This window comes from Lygodium microphyllum, chromosome 12, assembly GCF_053477565.2.
Source record: "Lygodium microphyllum isolate KBCC chromosome 12, Lygodium_microphyllum_v1.1.10, whole genome shotgun sequence".
In the NCBI taxonomy this organism is placed as follows: domain Eukaryota; kingdom Viridiplantae; phylum Streptophyta; class Polypodiopsida; order Schizaeales; family Lygodiaceae; genus Lygodium; species Lygodium microphyllum.
Window position 1 is genome coordinate 18,484,964 of NC_141146.1, and position 20,668 is coordinate 18,505,631.

At 43.7% G+C, this 20,668-nt stretch overlaps 1 protein-coding gene across 2 annotated transcripts in view; it reads left to right on the forward strand.

The window, feature by feature from the left end:
• LOC148027503 (uncharacterized) overlaps positions 1-19,656 on the forward strand; it is a 34,051-nt gene extending 14,395 nt beyond the window's left edge. For both annotated transcript variants that reach the window (XM_087689233.1, XM_087689232.1), the window contains exons 3-9: positions 7,976-8,147; positions 8,231-8,410; positions 15,409-15,489; positions 15,601-15,764; positions 18,334-18,470; positions 18,693-18,808; positions 19,111-19,656. In XM_087689233.1, the coding sequence (XP_087545359.1) occupies positions 7,976-8,147; positions 8,231-8,410; positions 15,409-15,489; positions 15,601-15,764; positions 18,334-18,470; positions 18,693-18,808; positions 19,111-19,362 (1,102 nt within the window). In that variant the 3' untranslated portion in view covers positions 19,363-19,656. The remainder of the gene's footprint in view (positions 1-7,975; positions 8,148-8,230; positions 8,411-15,408; positions 15,490-15,600; positions 15,765-18,333; positions 18,471-18,692; positions 18,809-19,110) is intronic.
• The last annotated feature ends 1,012 nt before the right edge of the window (positions 19,657-20,668 follow it).

The following is a 20,668-nucleotide window of genomic DNA, read 5'->3' on the forward strand; positions in this document are numbered from 1 at the left end:
ATCTAGATCTCAACTCTGAGTATGCCGGGCATCTGAGAACAAAATGCTCCTCACTCTCCACCTCTGATCTGCAAAGGGGGCATATCCTCTCCTCCCGTGGGATGCCACTGGCTCTGCCTCTCTCAATCATAAGCTGATGTGATGATATCCTGAGCTGTCCAATAAGAACTCTCAATCGATGTGGCATATAGATCTGCATATATCTCGGAATATCTATGAATCCCTGCTCTGATATGCTCAAGAACTGTGTATAATAATGTGCCATCTTCGGTGGCAGTGGCTGTGTAGGGCTGACCCATGTCCTCTGTATATAAATATGCCATATCTCCTGTCTGATGACTCTGTTCCTCTCAGAGAGAGAGAGAGGGTGTAAGTGGGAGCCTGAGTATCATATAGAAGAGGTGGGAGTCTATCAATGTCCAGCCCATGTCTGTCAAACCAAGCTCTAGTCTGTGCATACCATGATGTGGTATCCCCCGCTCAAGCCATCTCCTGAGATGCCATATATGCTCTGTATGCAATGCGATCTCTGTCAATATCCTGAAATCTGTGTAGGAAGCAGACTGTCTGAAATAATGCCTCTACTAGCATGGGCGGTGTGGCAAGCTCTGCTCGCACAATGTCATGTGGGACTGAGGCCTTGCTGTGAATCAATCTAGATATCATGATCACCTGAGGTCTCTCCATCAATGTCCATACATAATCGGCAAGGCCTGGCCCCCATATAGCTGCTCCATACATCAGTGCTGGAGTGACTAGAGTATCAAAGAGCCACCCCTTGGTGCGGGGCTCCTGGAAATGTGCCTGATGACACTGTCGCTCCATAAGAGCCAATGCTGAGTATCCTCTAGTGAGGCGGTCACGAGCTGCCTGTGTCATCGAGAAAATCCTTGAAGCTGCCTGTAAAGGTGACTCCCAAATATACATATGATCCAGTGACCTCAATACTCCCTCCTGCTACCATGAAAATACTCTGTCTGCGTATCTGAGCTGATGTATGGAATATAAGAACCTTGGTTTTACCAAGGTTCACTGTCATGCCTCTCTGTATACAAAAATCATCCAATGCTAATAAATGCTGCTGTAATCCCTGAGCTGAATCTGAGACCAACACAATGTCATCTACATATAGTAAGATATGAACTGTGGCTCCACTGAGATCTATACCTCCACCGGCTCGCTGTTGAATAAACTCTGCTATCTCATCAATGTATAGCCCAAATAGAGTCGGTGAGAGTGGGCATCCTTGTTTCACACCAATGGTGCTCACAAGGGGATCTGATATATCTCCCGGACATCTGACTCTGCCAGTAACCCGCTCATATAGTGCATAAATACCGCACATCATGTCATCATCCACCCCCAGATCAAGTAGGCGTCTCAAAAGCCTCTCTCTCGGGACCGTGTCAAAGGCTTTGCGGAAATCCACAAAGCAACAATACAATCTCTGTTTCTTCACTCGTGTCTGGTCGATCAGACAACGGAGAGTGAAGATGTGGTCTATGGTAGAAAATGCCCCGTCTGAACCCTGCCTGTCCGGCTGCGCGCATGCACTCTCTCTCTGCCAACGTGCTAAGCTCCTCCTCCATCACCGTGCCATAAAGTTTGGCCAAAACTGGCCCAATCATGATGGTCCTATATGAGCCAATGAGAGAAAGAGACAGTGGAAGATGAAGATCTGCTGTATAAAGTGTGCTGTATACAAAGATATGCAGATATGTACACGGGTGTAGTGCGCGGGACTGCGTGTCTCCACCTCGACGATGCAACCTGCTGTTCATCTCGAAGTCTGCTGCAATCTGTACGATCTCCAACCTGAAATCTGCAAACAGAGATGTAATCTGCACGAATCTCCAGCCTGAAACCTGCGATCAGAAGTGTAAGAAGATTGCAGAAGATCGGCTGTAAATAGCCAGAAAATAGGCGCCAGAAAAGATAGGTCGACTGGTGCAGTACAGTCGGACTGCCATGTGGCAGTCCGATTGGTCAGTCCGACCAGTCCAGACTAGATTCTGAATCGCTAACACCCCCTCTCAGAGCCTGGGCGGAGCAGAAGCCTGAGGGATCTGGCATGTCTCCGAAGTAGAGCCTGGGGAAGCGCCTTCGTAAACAAATCTGCAAGATTGTCCTCCATCTTGCAGTACTCCACAGCGATGGTCTCATCCAGAAGCTTCTCTCTGATGAAGTGGTACTGGATCTCTATGTGCTTCGTCCGGGCATGGAAAACAGGATTCCGTGCCAAGGCAATGCAACTCTCATTGTTGCATTACAGCAAAGTAGGACGAGTCTGGGGGCAGCCAAGCTCCTCCAACAATCTCTGAAGCCACATAGCCTCACATGTGGTGGAAGACGCGGCTCGATACTCCGCCTCAGTAGATAAAATGGCTACCGTGGGCTGCTTCTTGCTACTCCATGAGATAACACTTGCACCCAAGGTAAAACAGTAACCTGTAGTAGACCGCCTGTGGTCCACATCACCAGCCCAATCTGAGTCGCTCCAACCTGCAAGTACAAGATCTGAACCACCAGTGCCTGCTGGATAATGAATCTCTAAATTAGATGTCCCCCTCAAATATCGAAGTATCCTCTGGGCAGCCTGCCAATGCACCGTCTGAGGTTCACTCATGAACCCCGCCAAGAGACCAACAGCAAAACAAAGATCAACAGTTGAGGAGCCAAATCAATGATCCAATCAACTGACGGTAGTGGGAAGCATCCGCCATGGGAGAATCTGAATGTGAAGTGGCCTTCCAGTTCGGATCCATAGGAGTAGAAATGGTCCGACAATCCTCCATCACAAAAGAAACCAAGAGCTCTTGTACATATCTCTGCTGAGAGATGAAAATCCCCCTCAGAGACTGATAAATCTTATGGCCCAAGAAGAAGTGGAGTAGATCCAAGTCCGCCATCTCGAACGTCTGATGTAAAGCTGCCTTTGTCTCTTTGACCTTCTGTGCATGATCATCTGTGACAATCAAGTCATCAACATACAACACAAAAAGCACACAACCAGCCTCGGAAGTGTGTACATAAAGCTGCGGATCGGCCTTGGAACGTCGATATCCCAACTATGATTGAAGGAACGAATCAATCTTTTCGTTCCATGCACGCGGAGCCTGCTTGAGGCCATACAAGGCCTTCTTTAACCTGTAGACTTTTCCATTTGAAGATCCAAAGCCAGTAGGCTACTCTACATAGATCTCCTCCTTCAAATCACCATTGAGGAAGGCCGACTTCACATCCAACTAGTAAACAGGCCATCTCCTATGGCCAGCCAAGGCAAGAACAACTCGAATAGTCGCCATACGAGCAGTGGGGGCAAAAGTATCATGACAATCAATCCCTGGGCGCTGTGCAAAACCTTTAGCAACAAGGCGAGCCTTGTGCTTGTCCAAAGAACCATCGCTAAGGTACTTGGTCTTGAAGACCCATTTGACGCCAATCACCTTCTTATTCGAGGGGCGAGGCACGAGATACCAAGTGCCATTCCTCTCAATAGCCTCCAACTCGGCTTCCATAACTTTCTTCCATGGTGCGGACTGTAAAGCCTCCTTCATGGAGGTGGGCTCTTGATCCCGCATAACATGGGTCATCAAATAATAGTTAGAGCAAATAAGCTCCGTAGAATGTGCCTGGTGCCTCCGTGATCGCCACGGACCATCTTGCGGTCCCCACTTCTCAAGGACCTCCTCGATCCCTGAATCACGAAGTGTGTCACGGGCCCAACGAGGAGGAGGCCGGACCTCTCCTCGTCTCTCTCCATTAGCTGAAGACTGTGGGATATCCATCGGTGGTAACTCCTCGGGGGTGACCGGTGGAATAGTAGACTCTGTATCGGAAACAGAATCGGAATCAAAAGGCGTTGGCTCCAAAGGAACTGTCTCGGGAGCCCAACTCTCCCATGGATCTCCAAGAACGGGATGCTCCTCACCCGCTGCTATGGCCGGAACCTCTACGAACCGCACATCTCGACTGGTGTACACATCCCGCTTGACGGGATCATACAAACGATAGTCTTGGGATTGAGAGCTGTAGCTAACAAACACCTGTCTTCGGGAAGCTGCTTCAAATTTATCACGATAAGTCTTGGGAATGTGAACATAGGCATCACATCCAAAAATCCTAAAATAAGAAACATCGGGCTTAGTTCCAAAGTAAGCCTCAAAAGGTGTCATCCCATCAACGGCCAAAGTGGGGGATCGGTTAAGGATGTGAACTGCAGTAGCCACAGCCTCGGCCCACAGAAATTGAGGTGTCTGTCGGTGCTCCATCATGGTGTGCGCCATCTTGATCACACTTCGGTTCTTCCGTTCAAGAATCCCATTTTCTTGAGGAGTGTTGGTGTTAGCAAACTCCTGGTGAATACCTTTATCTGCATACAAACGAGCAAACTCATTAGAAATAAATTCACCACCCTTGTCGGATCGCAAGGTCTTCAATCGCCGGCCGGAGCGGTTCTCCTCAAAGAGAAGCCAATCCTTGAAGTGGGAGAAAGCCTTCGACTTCAACGCCAAGAAATAGGCCCAAGTCATCCTGCTATAGTCATCTACGATCAACATGAAGTACGAGCTCCCTTTCGCCACAAAGATCCGTAGATACAAGCTCCATCGGTGAAGTAGACCGCCGCGAAGCTTTGTTGGGAATCGCATCCCTATGCTGCTTTCCACGAATGCAGGAGACGCATGGCTGCTGGCTCACCACTATGTCCGGCAACCCTCGAACAAGCTGTCCATGTGACGCCCTCCGAAGATAATCATAGTTGAGGTGACCAAACCGAGCATGCCATAGTTCTGACTGTGTTTGAGAGGTAAGAAGAAGAGTAGGGAGGGCGGTAGTAGACGTCAATTCGTAGATGCTGTTCTCCTTATATCCTAATGAGAGAATCTTCCTTGACCCACGATCAAGGACTCGCACCGAATCATTGTCAAACTCCACCAAAGGAAACAAATCTTATGAACCGAAAGTAGATGATACTCCAAACTTGGCACATGCAAGACCTCTGAGGTATGAGTACCACCACGTCCATCTGGAATAAGCTGCATCTCACCCTGTCCTGCAATAAACACCGAAGAGCTATCTCCAATGAGAATCTGCCCACGCGAAGGTTGCAACTGGGCAACACCAACTAATGAAGGAGTCATGTGCCGGAAGGCACCACTGTCAACGATCCACTCTCGAGCCTGGGGAGTTGTCATCGCAGCATCAGAAGCATTCGGTGTAGAGTTCTCAATGACAGCTAGATGAAGAAACACAGCTGATGAGGGTGCAGCCACCGCTCCAGAATCCTTCGTGTCCTTCTTGTTGGTGTCCTTATTGTCTTTGTCAGGGCAATCCTTCTTCCAATGGCCGGTCTTTCCACAAATATGGCATGTGGATTCTTTGTCCTTGTCCTTCTTTGACTTGTTGTCCTCCTTCTTCTTCTTTTGGTCCTTCCTCTTCTTCTGAGAGACTTGACCTGTCAAGGCTTCCGACTTGGAAGCATGCTGTCCCTTCAGTTGTTCCTCTTGGTCCAAGACCATAGGAACCAACTCTTCCCACCGAAGAGTAGACTCACGCCCCGAAGCAATAAGGGCAGAGTAAAAAGCACCGAATCGTGGCGGCAACTGGGACAGTAGTGTGATCGCCATGTCTTCGGAGAAAATCGGTTTCCCCGCATTCTGAACCTGCATCTGAAGCTGTCTAAGCTTGTTGATGTGCTCCCGCAACGAAGAAGACTTGTTCACAGACAAGATCCGTATCTGCACCTCCAAAGAAACCCGCTTCATAAGGGTCATCCGGTTATACATGTGATCAAGCTCCAGCCATATCTCCTGAGCCACCGTCAAGTGCTCGATGTGGGCTATCACAGCTGTAGTACAAGACAGAAAAAGAAAAGAACGAATCCGGGCATTTAGTTTGTCCCAATGAGACTGTGCCTTGGCCAACTCCGCACGAGCATCGGAAGAGAGTTTGGACTCATCTCTCACCGAGGGCCGGTCGATCTCCTCCTGTACAAGCTCCGCCAAATCGTAGGACTCAAGGATGGCCAATATCATCACGCGCTAGATGCGGTAATTGTCACCATCAAGCTTTTGATCTGCGGGAAGAGCCGGTAAGACAGGCACCTTCCGGTCCATGATCGGCTGGAACTCCAAGTCAATCTCTGTGTGTCTTCACTTGTAATGCCTTCACAAACGCAAAAGCAGCCCCCTTTGACTGTGAAAACGCAGCCTGCTAGGGCTCGTTCTTCCGCGTCCCGAACCTTCTTCACCCGCCGGAGGCGATGAAAAAGCAAAACCTGCTCTTGAAAGCTGAAAACTCAGCCTTCCTCCTCTTCAAACAGCAGTAAACAGTAGCAAATCCACCAACTGGACTCCTTTCCCGCGCGCCCACGCTCGCTTCAGCCTTGTTCCGATGCGCAGCCCTCCCGCTCGCCCTCGAACGCTGGAAACGCAGCCTTGTGTCACGATGGAATCTCCTCTTCAGGTAGGTTCTTCACTCAGTCAGCCCTTCTTCACTTCTCTGATACCATGTCAGAGTGCAGCGATGCGGAAGCGTGGGACCAAGACTGAGAGAGAGAGAGAACGCAGAGAGAAGAGAGAGAGAGAAAGAGACAGTGGAAGATGAAGATCTGCTGTATAAAGTGTGTTGTATACAAAGATATGCAGATATGTACACGGCGCAGTGCGCGGGACTGCGTGTCTCCACCTCGATGATGCAACCTGCTGTTCACCTCGAAGTCCGCTGCAGTCTGCACGATCTCCAACCTGAAATCTGCAAACAGAGATGTAATCTGCACGAATCTCCAGCCTGAAACCTGCGATCAGAAGTGTGAGAAGACTGCAGAAGATCGGCTATAAATAGCCAGAAAATAGGCGCTAGAAAAGACAGGTCGGATGTAGCCGACTGGTGCAGTACAGTCGGACTGCCACGTGGCAGTCCGACTGGTCAGTCCGACCAGTCCAGACCAGACTCTGAATCGCTAACAGAGTGATGGTGGAGCTTGTCTATTTATGGGTGAGTGGATTCTCCCAAGTTAGGGTCTGACATATAGGACATAAACATTCGCTAAAACCAAGTACGTTAAAACCAAGTACATTGAAAGGTGATTTTTCATTACTTTAGAAATGGAAGCAGCCAATATAAATAGGGACAAAATTCCCTTTCGATTGTACATCTAAGGTATGGGCCTTGCCCTTATGTTGAATAGTGATTACTTTAGCATGTGAATCAATCACTGCATGCGCATGATGATGCCAAGGCATACCTAAGCAATACATCACAACCCTCAATTGGTGCAATGAAAAACTCATTGTTGTCCACATATCCTTGAACGTGAAAGTGAAGCTTCCTAATGAGTAGTATGATAGCCTTTTGCATGGCCCTTGCATGCCATACAAGCTTCTCCCATGGGTCCCATGTCATCCTCTATGATGCATAGAGATGAAGTTGGCTTGTGAGATTAATGTATGCCGATCTTTGATTTTGCTCTACACTTTGCATAACTTAGTAGCATCATTATTGGGCTGATCACTAACAACATTAGGCACCAAACCAATGTATGTTTTGGGCTTTTTTTTCTTAGGATCTCCGTGATTTTCTAATTCTGTAGCTTATTGCCTTTTGGGATAGTCCTTAGCCATGCAACCCTCCTGTTCCTAAACAAAGCATTTATTTGCAGCTCTTAACTCTCTACATTGTGCTCTCCCCCCCTCCCCCATATTCTGAATATGTTTGTTGCTTATATCGTAGAGATGGTAGAAGGTTTTCATGCATGCATGCTAATGTAGGTATTTTAGAAGGGTGAAACATCGTGTTCCAAGATGTTTTCATTTTTGGGTTTTGTATAAGACATAATCCAGGATGGTCTTGTGAATCAGGGCCAGACATTTTTCAAAAGAATTTTTGCTACAAGTTTCTTTGCAGTAATACTATGGGTGATTGTATTCTTGTTGTATTCTGGGTAATGAGGTGTTCCATATTTTTATGTGAACAGGTTGGTGGAAAGTGCTTGGATGATCCCTTCAATCTGTACTACAAATGTAAGAAGAACACACCGAATTCAAAAGTCTTCTTGGGAGCTAAACACACAATCTCAGCAAAATAACTCAAATACGCAAACAGTGATACCGGCTAGAGATATTGGGATAAACTGTCCTAGTCAAAAGGTTTTCGGTGAATTTCAAAATTGCATCTGATTACGGTTGCTGTTGTGTGGTGCAACTGTCTGATTTCTCTGAATTTTTTGCAGATGCTAAGGGGTATTCCTAAGTTTGTAAAACTTGTGGAAGTTGGGCCAAGGGATGGCTTGCAAAATGAAAACGTGACAGTTCCTACTCATGTGAAGGTTGAGCTCGTCAGACAATTAGCAGATGCAGGATTAAGTGTTGTAGAAGCCACAAGTTTTGTTTCACCCAAATGGGTTCCTCAGGTGCTGCAACTTTTATCTTGATCGAAGTGCAACTTTTTTCCAGTGTTTTTAAACAATGAATGATGTGCAGGTTGGTGTTTTTTGCAAACTGACATATGTTCTCTGCAAAAGTCCTTTTTTTGGGGGGTTTTGTTGGGTTAAGTTCCAACTACAATCTCACGGCGCATAGTTGGAAAGGTGAAGAGGCTTCTCCAAGCAACTTTACTGGAGTGCAAGGGGATAGTGGGTTCAATGAGATGAAGGAGAAGGAATTCTGCCTGGTTGACCAAGGCTGATTAAGGGTGAAACGTAGCAGCAGGAGAAAAGGCAACACTCGTTCTGGCTATGATACCATACTAGGTTGTACATGAGATGAAGGAATGAAGACCTGGGCACATGAAGTCATGGAACTACCTAGATGCAAAACAGTGATACAACATGGCAGTCCTGAGCGCATCCAGCCTGCACATGTGAATGCGTGCTGGAGAGTGGTTGTTATAGACCCACCATGTCATTCTGGGCCAAAGGTGGCAAGGCGAAAGACAAGGACACAGTCATAGTAGGGTGCATATATAGAGAAACCTTTTAAGTGCAGATTACAAAGAGTCACACCATAATATAACTGGGTGCTAAAAGGGACTAAAGTTACCAACCTATTGAAAAGAGAGGGAGAAAGACGCACAACGGAGAGTGGACAGCATGGGATATGGAGGCTCAACCATTCTTCATACTCCTCTTCTTCAATATTCTCCCACACTTATCTCCAACAACAGTCCACTCACTAAAGTGGTATCCTCAAAAGATAGATGCCCCCAAACTTAAGGACACTTTACATACAACAATATGATAAGGCTTAGACTATACCTTAGACTTTTGGCTTATTTCTCAACACTCCCCCTCAAGCTCAGAATGAGCTGCACACATAAGACTCCAAGTGCACTCCTGAAGTACTCAAACTTATCTTTACCTAATGCTTTGGTAAAGATATCAACAACTTGATCATTGGTCTTCACATGGACCAAGTCAATCTCTCCATCAATGACTTTTTCTCTAATGAAATGATAGTGCACTTCTATATGTTTTGTCCTTGCATGATAGACTGGGTTCTTTGCCAACATAATGCTGCTAACATTGTCACAATACAGAATAACTCCACCATCAATCTCTATCCCCATGTCATATAGGATTAATCTCAACCATGTCTGCTCACATGCTGCCAATGCAATGCCTCTATATTCTGCTTCAGTGCTTGATAAAGCAACTGTAGGTTGCTTCTTGCTGCTCCAACTTACCATGGCTGATCCAAATGAGAATGCATAGCCACTAGTAGATCTTGTATCCATAGAGCTACTTGCCCAGTCTGCATCTGAGTATCCAAACAGTGTAGGCTTGATTCCTTTTCCATAAAACAACCCAAATCTAGCTGTCTTTTTCACATATCTAAGAACTCTTCTTACTACATCCAAATGTGATTTGCATGGTTTCTGCATAAACTGACTTACCAATCCAACAACGTAACTCAAGTCTGGTCTTGTAATGGTTAAGTAGATAAGACTACCAACCATCTTTCTGAACATAGTAACATCCTCAACATAAGATCCATCATCCATCAACTTAGCATTTTGATCCAATGGTGTATCAACCGGTTTGCATCCTGTCATGCCATATTTTTCCAACATCTCCAATGCATATTGCCTTTGTATCAGCCATATACTATGAGGTGTATCAATAATCTCAATACCCAAGAAGTATCTCAACAACCCAAGATCCTTTATATCAAACTCTTTATGTAACCCATACTTGACTTCAGTAATCTCCTTCTCAAGTGTACCTGTAATAATGAGATCATCAACATAGATAACCACAACAACTATACCATCTTCTGTATGCCTCACATAAAGTGAATAATCAGCTTTGCTCTGCTGAAATCCCATACTGCATAAGAATTTGCTGATTCTATCACACCATGCTCTTGGTGCTTGCTTCAGTCCATATAAAGCCTTCTTCAACTTGCATACATAATGTGGGTATTCTGGATCTACATAGCCCTCTGGTTGATCCATGTACACTTTCTCTTCTAAATTGCCATTCAAAAATGCATTTTTCACATCCATTTGATAAAGCCTCCAACCATAGATAGAAGCCAAAGCAATTACTGATCTTACTGTCGTCATTTTAGCTACTGGACTGAATGTTTCTTCATAGTCCAAACCATAAGTTTGTGCATATCCTTTTGCAACTAGCCTTGCTTTATACCTTTCAAGAGAACCATCCGACTTACATTTGACCTTATAAACCCATTTACATCTAATGGACTTCTTGCCATAAGGTAGTTTCACCAAATCCCAAGTCTTGTTTTTCCTTAGTGCATCCATCTCTTCATCCATTGCTTGTCTCCACTCTTTGCTCTCTACTGCTTCTTCAAAGCAAGTAGGTTCCACATATTGTACATAAGAAACCATGTATGCATAATGCATCTTCATGAACCCATTATAAGTCAATCTATCAACTGGATACCTTACTCTTTCTGGCCTTCTCAATTGAGGCGCACTACCGTGTGTCTCATCTGATCTAGCATGTGGTGGCACATACTTTCTTGCACTTCTAGTGCCAGGTGTTTTAACATGCGGAATGCCATACTCATCATCTATAGATTCATCTTCTGAACTTTCAATCATTGGTCTCTTACCTTTTGCAACTTCTGCACTCCTTTGTGCATTTCTCAATCTACCACTTCATGGGCTGTAGCTACCACTGCTTTCCACATTCTCTTGAGGTCCTGAAGCATCTTCCACATGCTGATTTTCAGCCTTGCTGTTTGCTGAAATTTTCCTTCCATAGCCATTATCATCATTGCTTTCATAAGAATCAACATCCACTACAATTTTGGGCTTGTACCATGATTCAACTGAATTTGACATCCCTGCTTATGTATACTTCCTTACTCACTGGATCATAGCATTTGTATCCCTTCTTCTCATCAGGATATCCAAGGAAAATGCATTTTATAGCCTTAGGTTCCATCTTCTTCCTCAAATCATCCGGAACATGAACATAACAGACACATCCAAAGACTCTAAAGTATGCAACAGTAGGTTTCATGCCATACATTCTCTCATATGGTGACATATTATGAATCAAGGCTGTAGGTGTTCTATTCATAATGTGAACTGCAGTATGCACTGCTTCTGTCCAATATGACAATGGCATATTCATTTGGTTCATCATTGCCCTTGCAACCTCTGCAATAATCCGATTCTTCCTTTCAGCCACACCATTTTGTTGAGGTGTATATCTGTATGTCAATTGCCTTTTGATACCATGATCTCTCAAGAAGTCACAAAACTCATATGACATGTACTCTCCACCATTATCTGACCTCAAACATTTTATGTAGCATCCAAATTGCTTTTCCGCCATAGATTTAAATTCCAAGAACTTTTCAAACGCTTCACTTTTATGCTGCATAAAGTATACCCAAGTCATCCTACTGAAATTATCAATGAAAGTGATATAGAATCTACATCTTCCGCTCATGGAAACATTCTGACATGGGCCCCAAATATCTGAGTGTATTATTTCCAAAGGATAGCTGCTTATTCTCCCCCTCTTTGGAAATGGCAATCTGTACTGCTTGCCAAATTGACAAGCCTCACATACATGATCAAAATTTACATATCCTAAATGCGGTAGACCACGGACTATCTGTTTTGATTGCATTTGCTTCAATCTTTGCAAATTAACATGACCAATCTGTCTATGCCATAATTCCACATCCTTATCTTGCCCATGTCCTCTCTCAACATACATAGAGTTTTGAATCACTGGAGTACCTGCATCCAAGGCAAACAATCTCCCTTTCTTTCTACCATGAACAATCACCCTGCCAGTTCTCCCATTATGGAACTCTTCAATGAAACATCCAAACTTATTGAATCTCACCTGCAATCTTTGATCTGTCATTTGACCAACCGATGCTAGATTCTTAGTTATTGTGGGCACATAAAGTACATCACCAAGCTTGTTCTCAATCCCATCTTTAGTAACAAGTGGCACACTACCAATATGAGTAATTTTGTGTAAAGTATCATCACCAGTGGCAACATATTCATCATTTTGCACTTGCTCCTTGTTGCTGTTAAACCACTCAACATGATGAGTCATGTGGTTTGTAGCTCCTGAATCCAAAAACCAGTCATTCTCACGAGGAGGATGAGTCATGCTCCCAAGCACATGCTCCATAGCAAATAAATGTCCTCTAGGCGATCCACCTCTAGGTCCATAACCTGTACCACCATAAGTGCTTGCATAGTGGCCATATTGGGTCCTTCCACGACCCCTAGACATAGGATTCTGTTTTTGATAACAATCCCCTCTCAAAGTGACCAAAATGCCCACAATAATGACAAGTGCCATCTCTCTGTGAAGAAGGACTAGACCGTCCTCTACCTCTAGGGAAAGATCTCCCCCTGCCTCTATGCATGAAGTCACCACGACTAAAGTTGCCTCTTCCATGAGCAAAACCATAATTACTACGACCAGGTGAAGAGCCTCTAGCTCTAGATGAGCTGCCACGACCTCTCTGGTGATAGAAAACACTATCTCCACCTGCATTTTTGCCACTGCTAGATGCATTCAATCCCAACTTGATTTCTTCTGTAAGTAGCAATCCAATAAGCTCCTCAAAGTCAGGCATAGAGCCTCCCCTAACAGAAATAGAGGTATCCAAAGATTTAGAAGCTGGTCCAAGCCCATTTAATGTTACTGACACTAAATCATCATCATCAACATGTGCATTAATGGATGCAAGGTCTTCTGCAATTTGCTTGATTTCTGCCACATAGTCACTGATACTGCGATTGCCTCTCCATGCACCATGTAATCTCTGCTTAAGTTGTATCTTACGAGCCTCTGTACATATTCCATACATTTTTTCTATGATTTCCCATGCCTCGTTACAAGTACTTGCCTTTTTGATATGAGGAATCAATGTTTCTGAAATACATATGGAGATCCAATGCAAAACCTTCCTATTCTTCCCAGTCCAATCCTTGTACGCTTTCTTTTGCTCTTCAGTTGGATGTTCGGGAACTTCTGGACATTCATCATCACCTGTTATGAGATCCCATAGACCTCTACCCATCAAAAACTTCTCCATCTTGTAGGACCAAACACTATAGTTGTCTTTGGTCAATTTGTCCCCCACGATCTGAGTGATTTGTGCCGTGTCGGACATTATGACTGCTGCAAATTTAGAAGAATACAATAATACAATCTGTCCAGAAATGGTATTCAGCAATATGATTGTCATACATGTGTCCAAAAACGGTTATATACATCCATCCATGATGCCAACATGTCATACATTCAATTCCCAACAAGAAACATCCAAATCGGTGTCCGTATGACCCAAAATGCATCAAAACACGGGCTTAAAATTGACCATTTTTCCTGCATTTTTTCTGTAGTTTTTCATGCCAGACTGGAAGTGCATATCAAGAGGAAGCTGCAGAAATTTTCCTGGAATTTTTTGAGCAAAAATTGGCCTTCAAATGGCCTCCCGTAAATTGCATAGAAACTGTCCTTCTCAGCTCCAAAACAACTAGTTCAAGTTCTTCTGTAGTGTGAAATCCTTTGACTGTGAACCAGTTTACCAGTTAACTAGTTCCATCTTCCTCCAGTATGAACATGGGTTCCAAAATATCTAGTTCAATGCATACAAGTGTGAACAGGGGTAATTTAAGAGGGCCTTAAGCCTTTGTAATAAGGCTAATAAGGTTTAAAAAAAAAACCTTATCCATCACGCCAGGTCGCCGCCTTCAGAGAACGGCGCACTCCCAGGCATCCTGCGGCCTGTTTTTGACGCCGCCGAATGATTCAAGAGCATACTCCCGCCGCAGACGATCAACTTTGTGAGCCCAAAGCTCTTCCTTAAGCACCATCAAATCTTCTCAAACTCAACACTCTTCCCTGTCTGTTAAAGATAAGCTCTCTACTTCAAACAAGCTGGCCCTGTGTTTCTTGCAAGTAGGCCCCCTGCTTCTTTCTTGCAAGCAGACCCTGTGCTTAAGCTGGGGTTGAGCTCAAGCAGCCCCCAAGCTTCCGGCATCGATCCATGACTCGATTTTGAACCAAAAACAAACCGATTCCTTGCTGTCATACATGATTTCCAGCATGCTTTCTCTTCCCGTATGCATCCGATGCGAACTCAATAGCTCAAAATCTGAGCCTCAATGGCTTCCTCAAGCCTGGTACTTGCTTTGAGTGGTTTAAATCGAGATTAGTATACCTGATTTCAATGGTGGACAGTTAGCTCCCAAGTCGATGTAGACCTCGATTCGACGCGCTCCTCACTCCAATTTGAGCTCCTGCACTCGTGCTCTGATACCAACTGAAAAGAGAGGGAGAAAAGACGCGCAATGGAGAGTGGACAGCATGGGATATGGAGGCTCAACCATTCTTCATACTCCTCTTCTTCAATATTCTCCCACACTTATCTCCAACAACAGTCCACTCACTAAAGTGGTATCCTCAAAAGATAGATGCTCCCAAACTTAAGGACACTTTACATACAACAATATGATAAGGCTTAGACTATGCCTTAGACTTTTGGCTTATTTCTCAACACCTATCTATAAATGGACTTAAACTGTCAGAGCTTGAAAATGTCCCCCAGTAACTCATTGATAGGGTTCACAACCAAGAGATCACATAAGCGCACACAGCTCTCATTACTTTCCTCGCAGTCCCAATGAGGCTAATGAGTCTTGATTCAATGATGTTAAGTTTTCATTCACAATCCCAAAAGCAGTTTGTTTTTTGAAAGAAAATGCATTTTAGCTGACTGCATTAACCATCTGAAGGAGCACATGGAGTTTCAGAGGGTTCTGTTTTATCCATGGGCTAAGCTTGAGTGGTTTGACAATAAGACCCCTGTTTATTTATGTCTAACATTGTTTGCTGCTCGGCAGTAACAGGAGAATTGACTGTTGGCTTTTTACTTTACATTTGCAACACAGCTTGCAGATGCTAAGGAGGTCATGGCCAGTGTCGGGTCTTTCAAGGGTGCCCGATTCCCTGTTCTGACTCCTAATCTCAGAGTATTTATCTGCCCTCTGAGTTCTTCTCCGAGAGGCATAATTGTGACTCATTTGATTTCAGATGCAATTTACTGAGATACCTTTGTGCTTATATAATGAATTTCCTTTCAGGGATTTGAAGCTGCTGTGGCTGCTGGAGCAAAGGAAGTAGCAATTTTTGCTTCAGCATCTGAATCCTTTTCAAGGGCAAATATAAACTGTAGCATTCAAGACAGCTTGAAACGTTATGAAGATGTCATGAATGCTGCAAAAAGGCACTACCTGCCTGTCAGAGGGTAAACTAACATCCCTTGAAGGATATTTTTATGTTCTTTCAATTTGAAATAAGTGAAGGGGTTTTCTCTCATCATGTCAATATCCGATCACAAATAAATCAAAAGGTTGTTTAGGTTGTGCCACTGGATAGAAGTCTGAAGGTTAAGCAAAGCTATTGGTGATCTTGTGGGAGTTCTAAAGCACAACTGTGAAGTAGTCTTTTCTAGTCCTGTCTGACTGATCCGAGTCATTTAATGTTGCAAAGAAGGAATTGGCATGGTCTTTGGAGCAGATTGTAAAGATGTTTTGGGTGTGCCTAATGCAAAACTTGGCTGAGTGGCTGATTTATTGCCAAACAGAACTACAATCTGCAAATGGTAACTGAGATGCAATTGTAGAGATTGCAACTTAGTTGTGAAGTTAATTGAGGCTGTGCTTTGCAAAGGAAATTGTGCTGATGGTTGTGCCTTCATATGGCACTGCTGATATGAAGTTGGATCTTGTTATATTCTTTAAAAACAAATGATTATTACTTAAATGAAAACATTTGGCCACTTATTGTTAATGAATACTGATTCTTTGTATAATGATATGATAAACACCCATCTTCAGAACTCATGTTCTGCTTGGAATTTGGCTGGTTGCGGTTGTTCATGGCAGAAGCTCTGCTGGCGAGCTTTCTTGCACCCAGGCATTGTGCGCATCACAGCCTAACCAAAGAGCAGGGCTGTTTTCCTTACTGTTGTGGTTGTGCATGTAGGCCGAAAATTCAAAGAGATTGCCTGTGCATATGCCATGGGAGTGGTGGTGTGGCTGTGCGATCTGCTTTGGCATCAAATTAGGTTGCTGGCCAAAAGCAGACATCTTGTGGCTTACATGTCTTGTTTGGTTACATAGTGGGCTTATTTCATCTGGTTGCAATCGGGAGCAATAGATTCAGTAGCCTGGGGTGTTTGCTTTGGTAGTGGACAAAATGTGTCATGAATAACGATGTCTCAGGGATGTGAGTAACCCAGGTTCACAAGTACTAACATTCTCAACCCTTCAAAGCCATCAAGACCCTAGCTCTGTCATCAATCTACCATAGGTTCTGAACAGATTGCCATAGGCTTTGCACATTATGCTGCTATTAGCTTCTGATAGGTTAGGTTGCCTTCACTCCTCAGTGATGAGCTAGGGTCTTGATGGCTTCCTTGAACCTACAGTGTCCCATACCATTTGCACATCTGATTGGACCCATTGCTAGCTATTGGCTTCTAAAACGTTTGCCTTCACTCCTCAGTGATGAGCTAGGGTCTTGATGGCTTCCTTGAACCTACAGTGCCCCATACCATTTGCACATCTGATTGGACCCATTGCTAGCTATTGGCTTCTAAAACGTTTGCCTTCACTAAGCCATAAGCTAGGATCTTGATGGCTCCCCACAGCCTGGAAGCATAGGATAGTAAAAGTAGAAAGCTAGTAGATAGAACGGCTGAGGTGCAGTGCTTGGTTAAAAGCCCTACTTCCTAGTTGCTGGCAGTGGCAGAGTTTCCAGAAGTCATGTCTATTTGGTTTCTGCATATTTTAGCCATCTCATTCTTTGGAAAAGCAATTTGTCATGTGAAAATTGAGAAGCACCAGAGATGATTTTGACCTGCCTTCTTTAGGCTTTCCTTATTTCAACTCAAGAGTATTTTTGATGCACAAGGGATGGCAGTATTGCAATTAGTGGTTATGAACTGTGAAAGTAAAAGAATTCACTGACCAAACATACATGACCCTTTAAATAGACTTCTGGCTGAACACAACATGAATTTTGGAAGCATTATTGGGGCTAGTTGTGGCCCAAAGGGTGGAGTGTGAAGCAAAGAGGGAGTGTTACAAATGATGTAACAGTTTATCTCTGCCTTCTAGTTATTTTGCTGGGAAGTCATATGCATGATTAATACACTAGTTTATGGCTGTGCAGATACTTGTGAACTATATGATGCATTTGTGAGTCATGCAATGTCTTTTACTCTCTGCCTGCTAGTTATTTTGCAGGGGAATCGTATGCATGATTAATACTCTAGTTTATGGCTGCTGACCCATGCAGATATTTGTGAACTACATGATGCATCATACTGTCTGCTCACTAGTTTATGGGAATTTTGCTGTGCTCGTATTATGTCTGTGAATCATGTAAAGTCTGTTACTGTCTGCCCACTTCGAACTGTTATTATTCTTATTCTAATCCCTTTCTGTATGTGAGTTTTGTGTTTTAGGAGAATTTTGTCTCTTTCTGATCAGGTAGTAATACCAAGTTTCTATGTGTCTATTGTCATCTTTTCTTGTCTATTTTTCCTTTTGATTGTGTCTGCTTTGCCTTATTGTAGTTAACCTAGTTACCACACTGCTCAGGAGTTTGGACTCATTGTTGGTCTCCCAATTCTCTTGTTGTTAAAATTCAGTAAACACTTTATGAGACATTTTTTGGTGGGAGACAAAATGAACGCGAATAAGAGTAAAACTTGCAACTAGCATCATTGTTAGCTTCCTGCCCGTTTCATATCACAGCTAACTCAACAAAATCCACTGACACAACCAAGTATCATCTTTATGTAACAGGTATGTTTCTTGCGTTGTGGCTTGCCCAGACGAAGGGCCCATTGCTCCCTCAAAAGTTGCATTTGTTGCAAGGAGGTTGTGGGAGATGGGATGTTATGAGATCTCACTGGGTGATACAATTGGTGCAGGAACTCCTGGTAATTTGTTTTATGGCTGTTGAACGTAGATTTCTGAAATACCATGTGAAACATCTGCATTAAGAGGACTTTCTTACTATTCTTACGACTTGTCATGATAGTCAACTATGTTTCTATGTTCTGTTCTGGAGAAACAAATTGGTTTATGCTTTCAATGGACATGTAGGCTCTCTAATCTTTGATGAGACTTCGAAGGCTTGACTATAAAGTGCTGTGCTTCAGGTAATGTGCTGCCAATGCTGGAAGCAGTGATGGAAAGTGTTCCAGCAGAGAGAATAGCTGTTCATTTTCATGATACATATGGTCAAGCATTGGCCAATATATTTCTGGCTCTTCAGGTTTGCTGTGACTTTGGTTTTTTGGAATATCAATTTAACCAAAACCTAAACCAGTCATCTACTAAATGAGTGGTATCCACGTTACTCAGTATATGTTATATGTTTGAAACATACAATCAGAGTTCTGGATGCCATAAGTGCACTTCTCTGCAAGATTTATGTCTTTTGGTTTTCAAGTTCTATCTTTTGCATGCGATCCAGGTTGCTATGCATCAAAGCTCATATCTATGTATGTACATCATTGCCTTTGTGCATGTATGTGGGTAGGCCTCTCTTAAGTAAATCAATTTTTGGATTTGCAGCTAGGTATTGGGGTTGTAGATTCATCTGTTGCTGGTCTCGGTGGATGCCCCTATGCCAAAGGTGCAACAGGTAATGTAGCCACGGAAGATGTTCTGTACATGCTGCATGGCCTCGGTGTGCAGACACATGTGGACATCAACAAAGTGATTCAGACTGGAGATTATATTTGTCAGCAATTAGGACGACAGAACAACTCTAAGGCAGCTGTTGCTTTGAAGAACAAAGCTCTGAAAGAGCAGTCAAAAATGTAACCTAAGGGCTGACATCTATTCTAGAAGACATTGCTTTCAGTTAGTCTCATGGTTAGGTCATCAAACTCACTTATTATTTCAGAACTTCATGCTTGTGGCCAACAAGTAAAAGGGATGGTGTCCACCTTCATCACCTTGCTGTTGTGCCCTGCATTGAAGGACATTATTTTCAGAAGGCCTTATTGGGCAATCATTGTACTAAAAGAGATCGTCGACGAGTGATAAAACTTGTCACATGGAACAATTTATCAGGCAATTTCTCTTCCTCTGACTATAAAGTCACTTTTTAATACATATTTGCACACTTGCGAATGGTGGGTGAACATCACATGTGCACATGTATAGATCATAGTATTGAAATGATATTTCATATTTTCTAACATGTGGGGAAATCTCAATGTGATTGATGTGAAAAGGGGGTGCGGTAGTTGTCATCTATCATCGCCCAAGTTTTGGTAGTAGAAAACACACCATAAGAATATTTTTTGCTTAAGGTGTAGCTTATTTTGAGGGTTTACACTCATGCGACATGTGAGTTGCATAGCATCTAGTGAGGGTGGAAAATGTAGATGAAGTACCTATTTTTGATATATCAATGAATAATTTACCATTATCTCTAATGTTTATCTAATGTGCAACATTTCAAATACGAACTAGCTCAAAAAGTTGAACCGAGTTCTAAAGTAATACACCAAGATTACATACACATGTAGACAATGTCCTTCAGAAGCTTTGCATTCAATTGGATGAACTAAGCTAGCTTGCTTAATTGAGTCTACATTTGTCCATTTGAGCTGTTGCTTCTCTTCTTTGCTTGGTAGTTCTCTTCTTTTGCCTCTCCTGCCAGTCGCCCATGCCTTGATGCTCCCGACGTGGCTGTTGGCCCCATCATTAACGCATCACGCTGCCACCTTTCAGAGATCTGCATCCCTGTTCACCTGTGCTACCAGCCTTGACGCTGCTGAACTTGTCGCTTGCCTGCTTTCCCACGTGCTGCCTTGCACAAACACAGAGAGAGAGAGAGAGAGAGAGAGAGAGAGAGGCTAGAGCGCTTGCGTCAGTCCACTGTTCAGAACAATCCACTCTCAAATCGAAGCCACGAATATGAGAGAGAGAGAGAGACAGAGAGGCCGGTTGTTTTCTTGGGGGAGGGGGAGAAGACACGGTTTAGATTGATGCTTCCCCACCTATTGGAGGCATGCATTTTTTGAAATTGGGCTCAAACGTGAGGATCATACCTTTACATACCAAATAAATATAGTTTGTAGAAAAAAAAAAACTTAAAACTTTTTGATTGGTTGCAAAT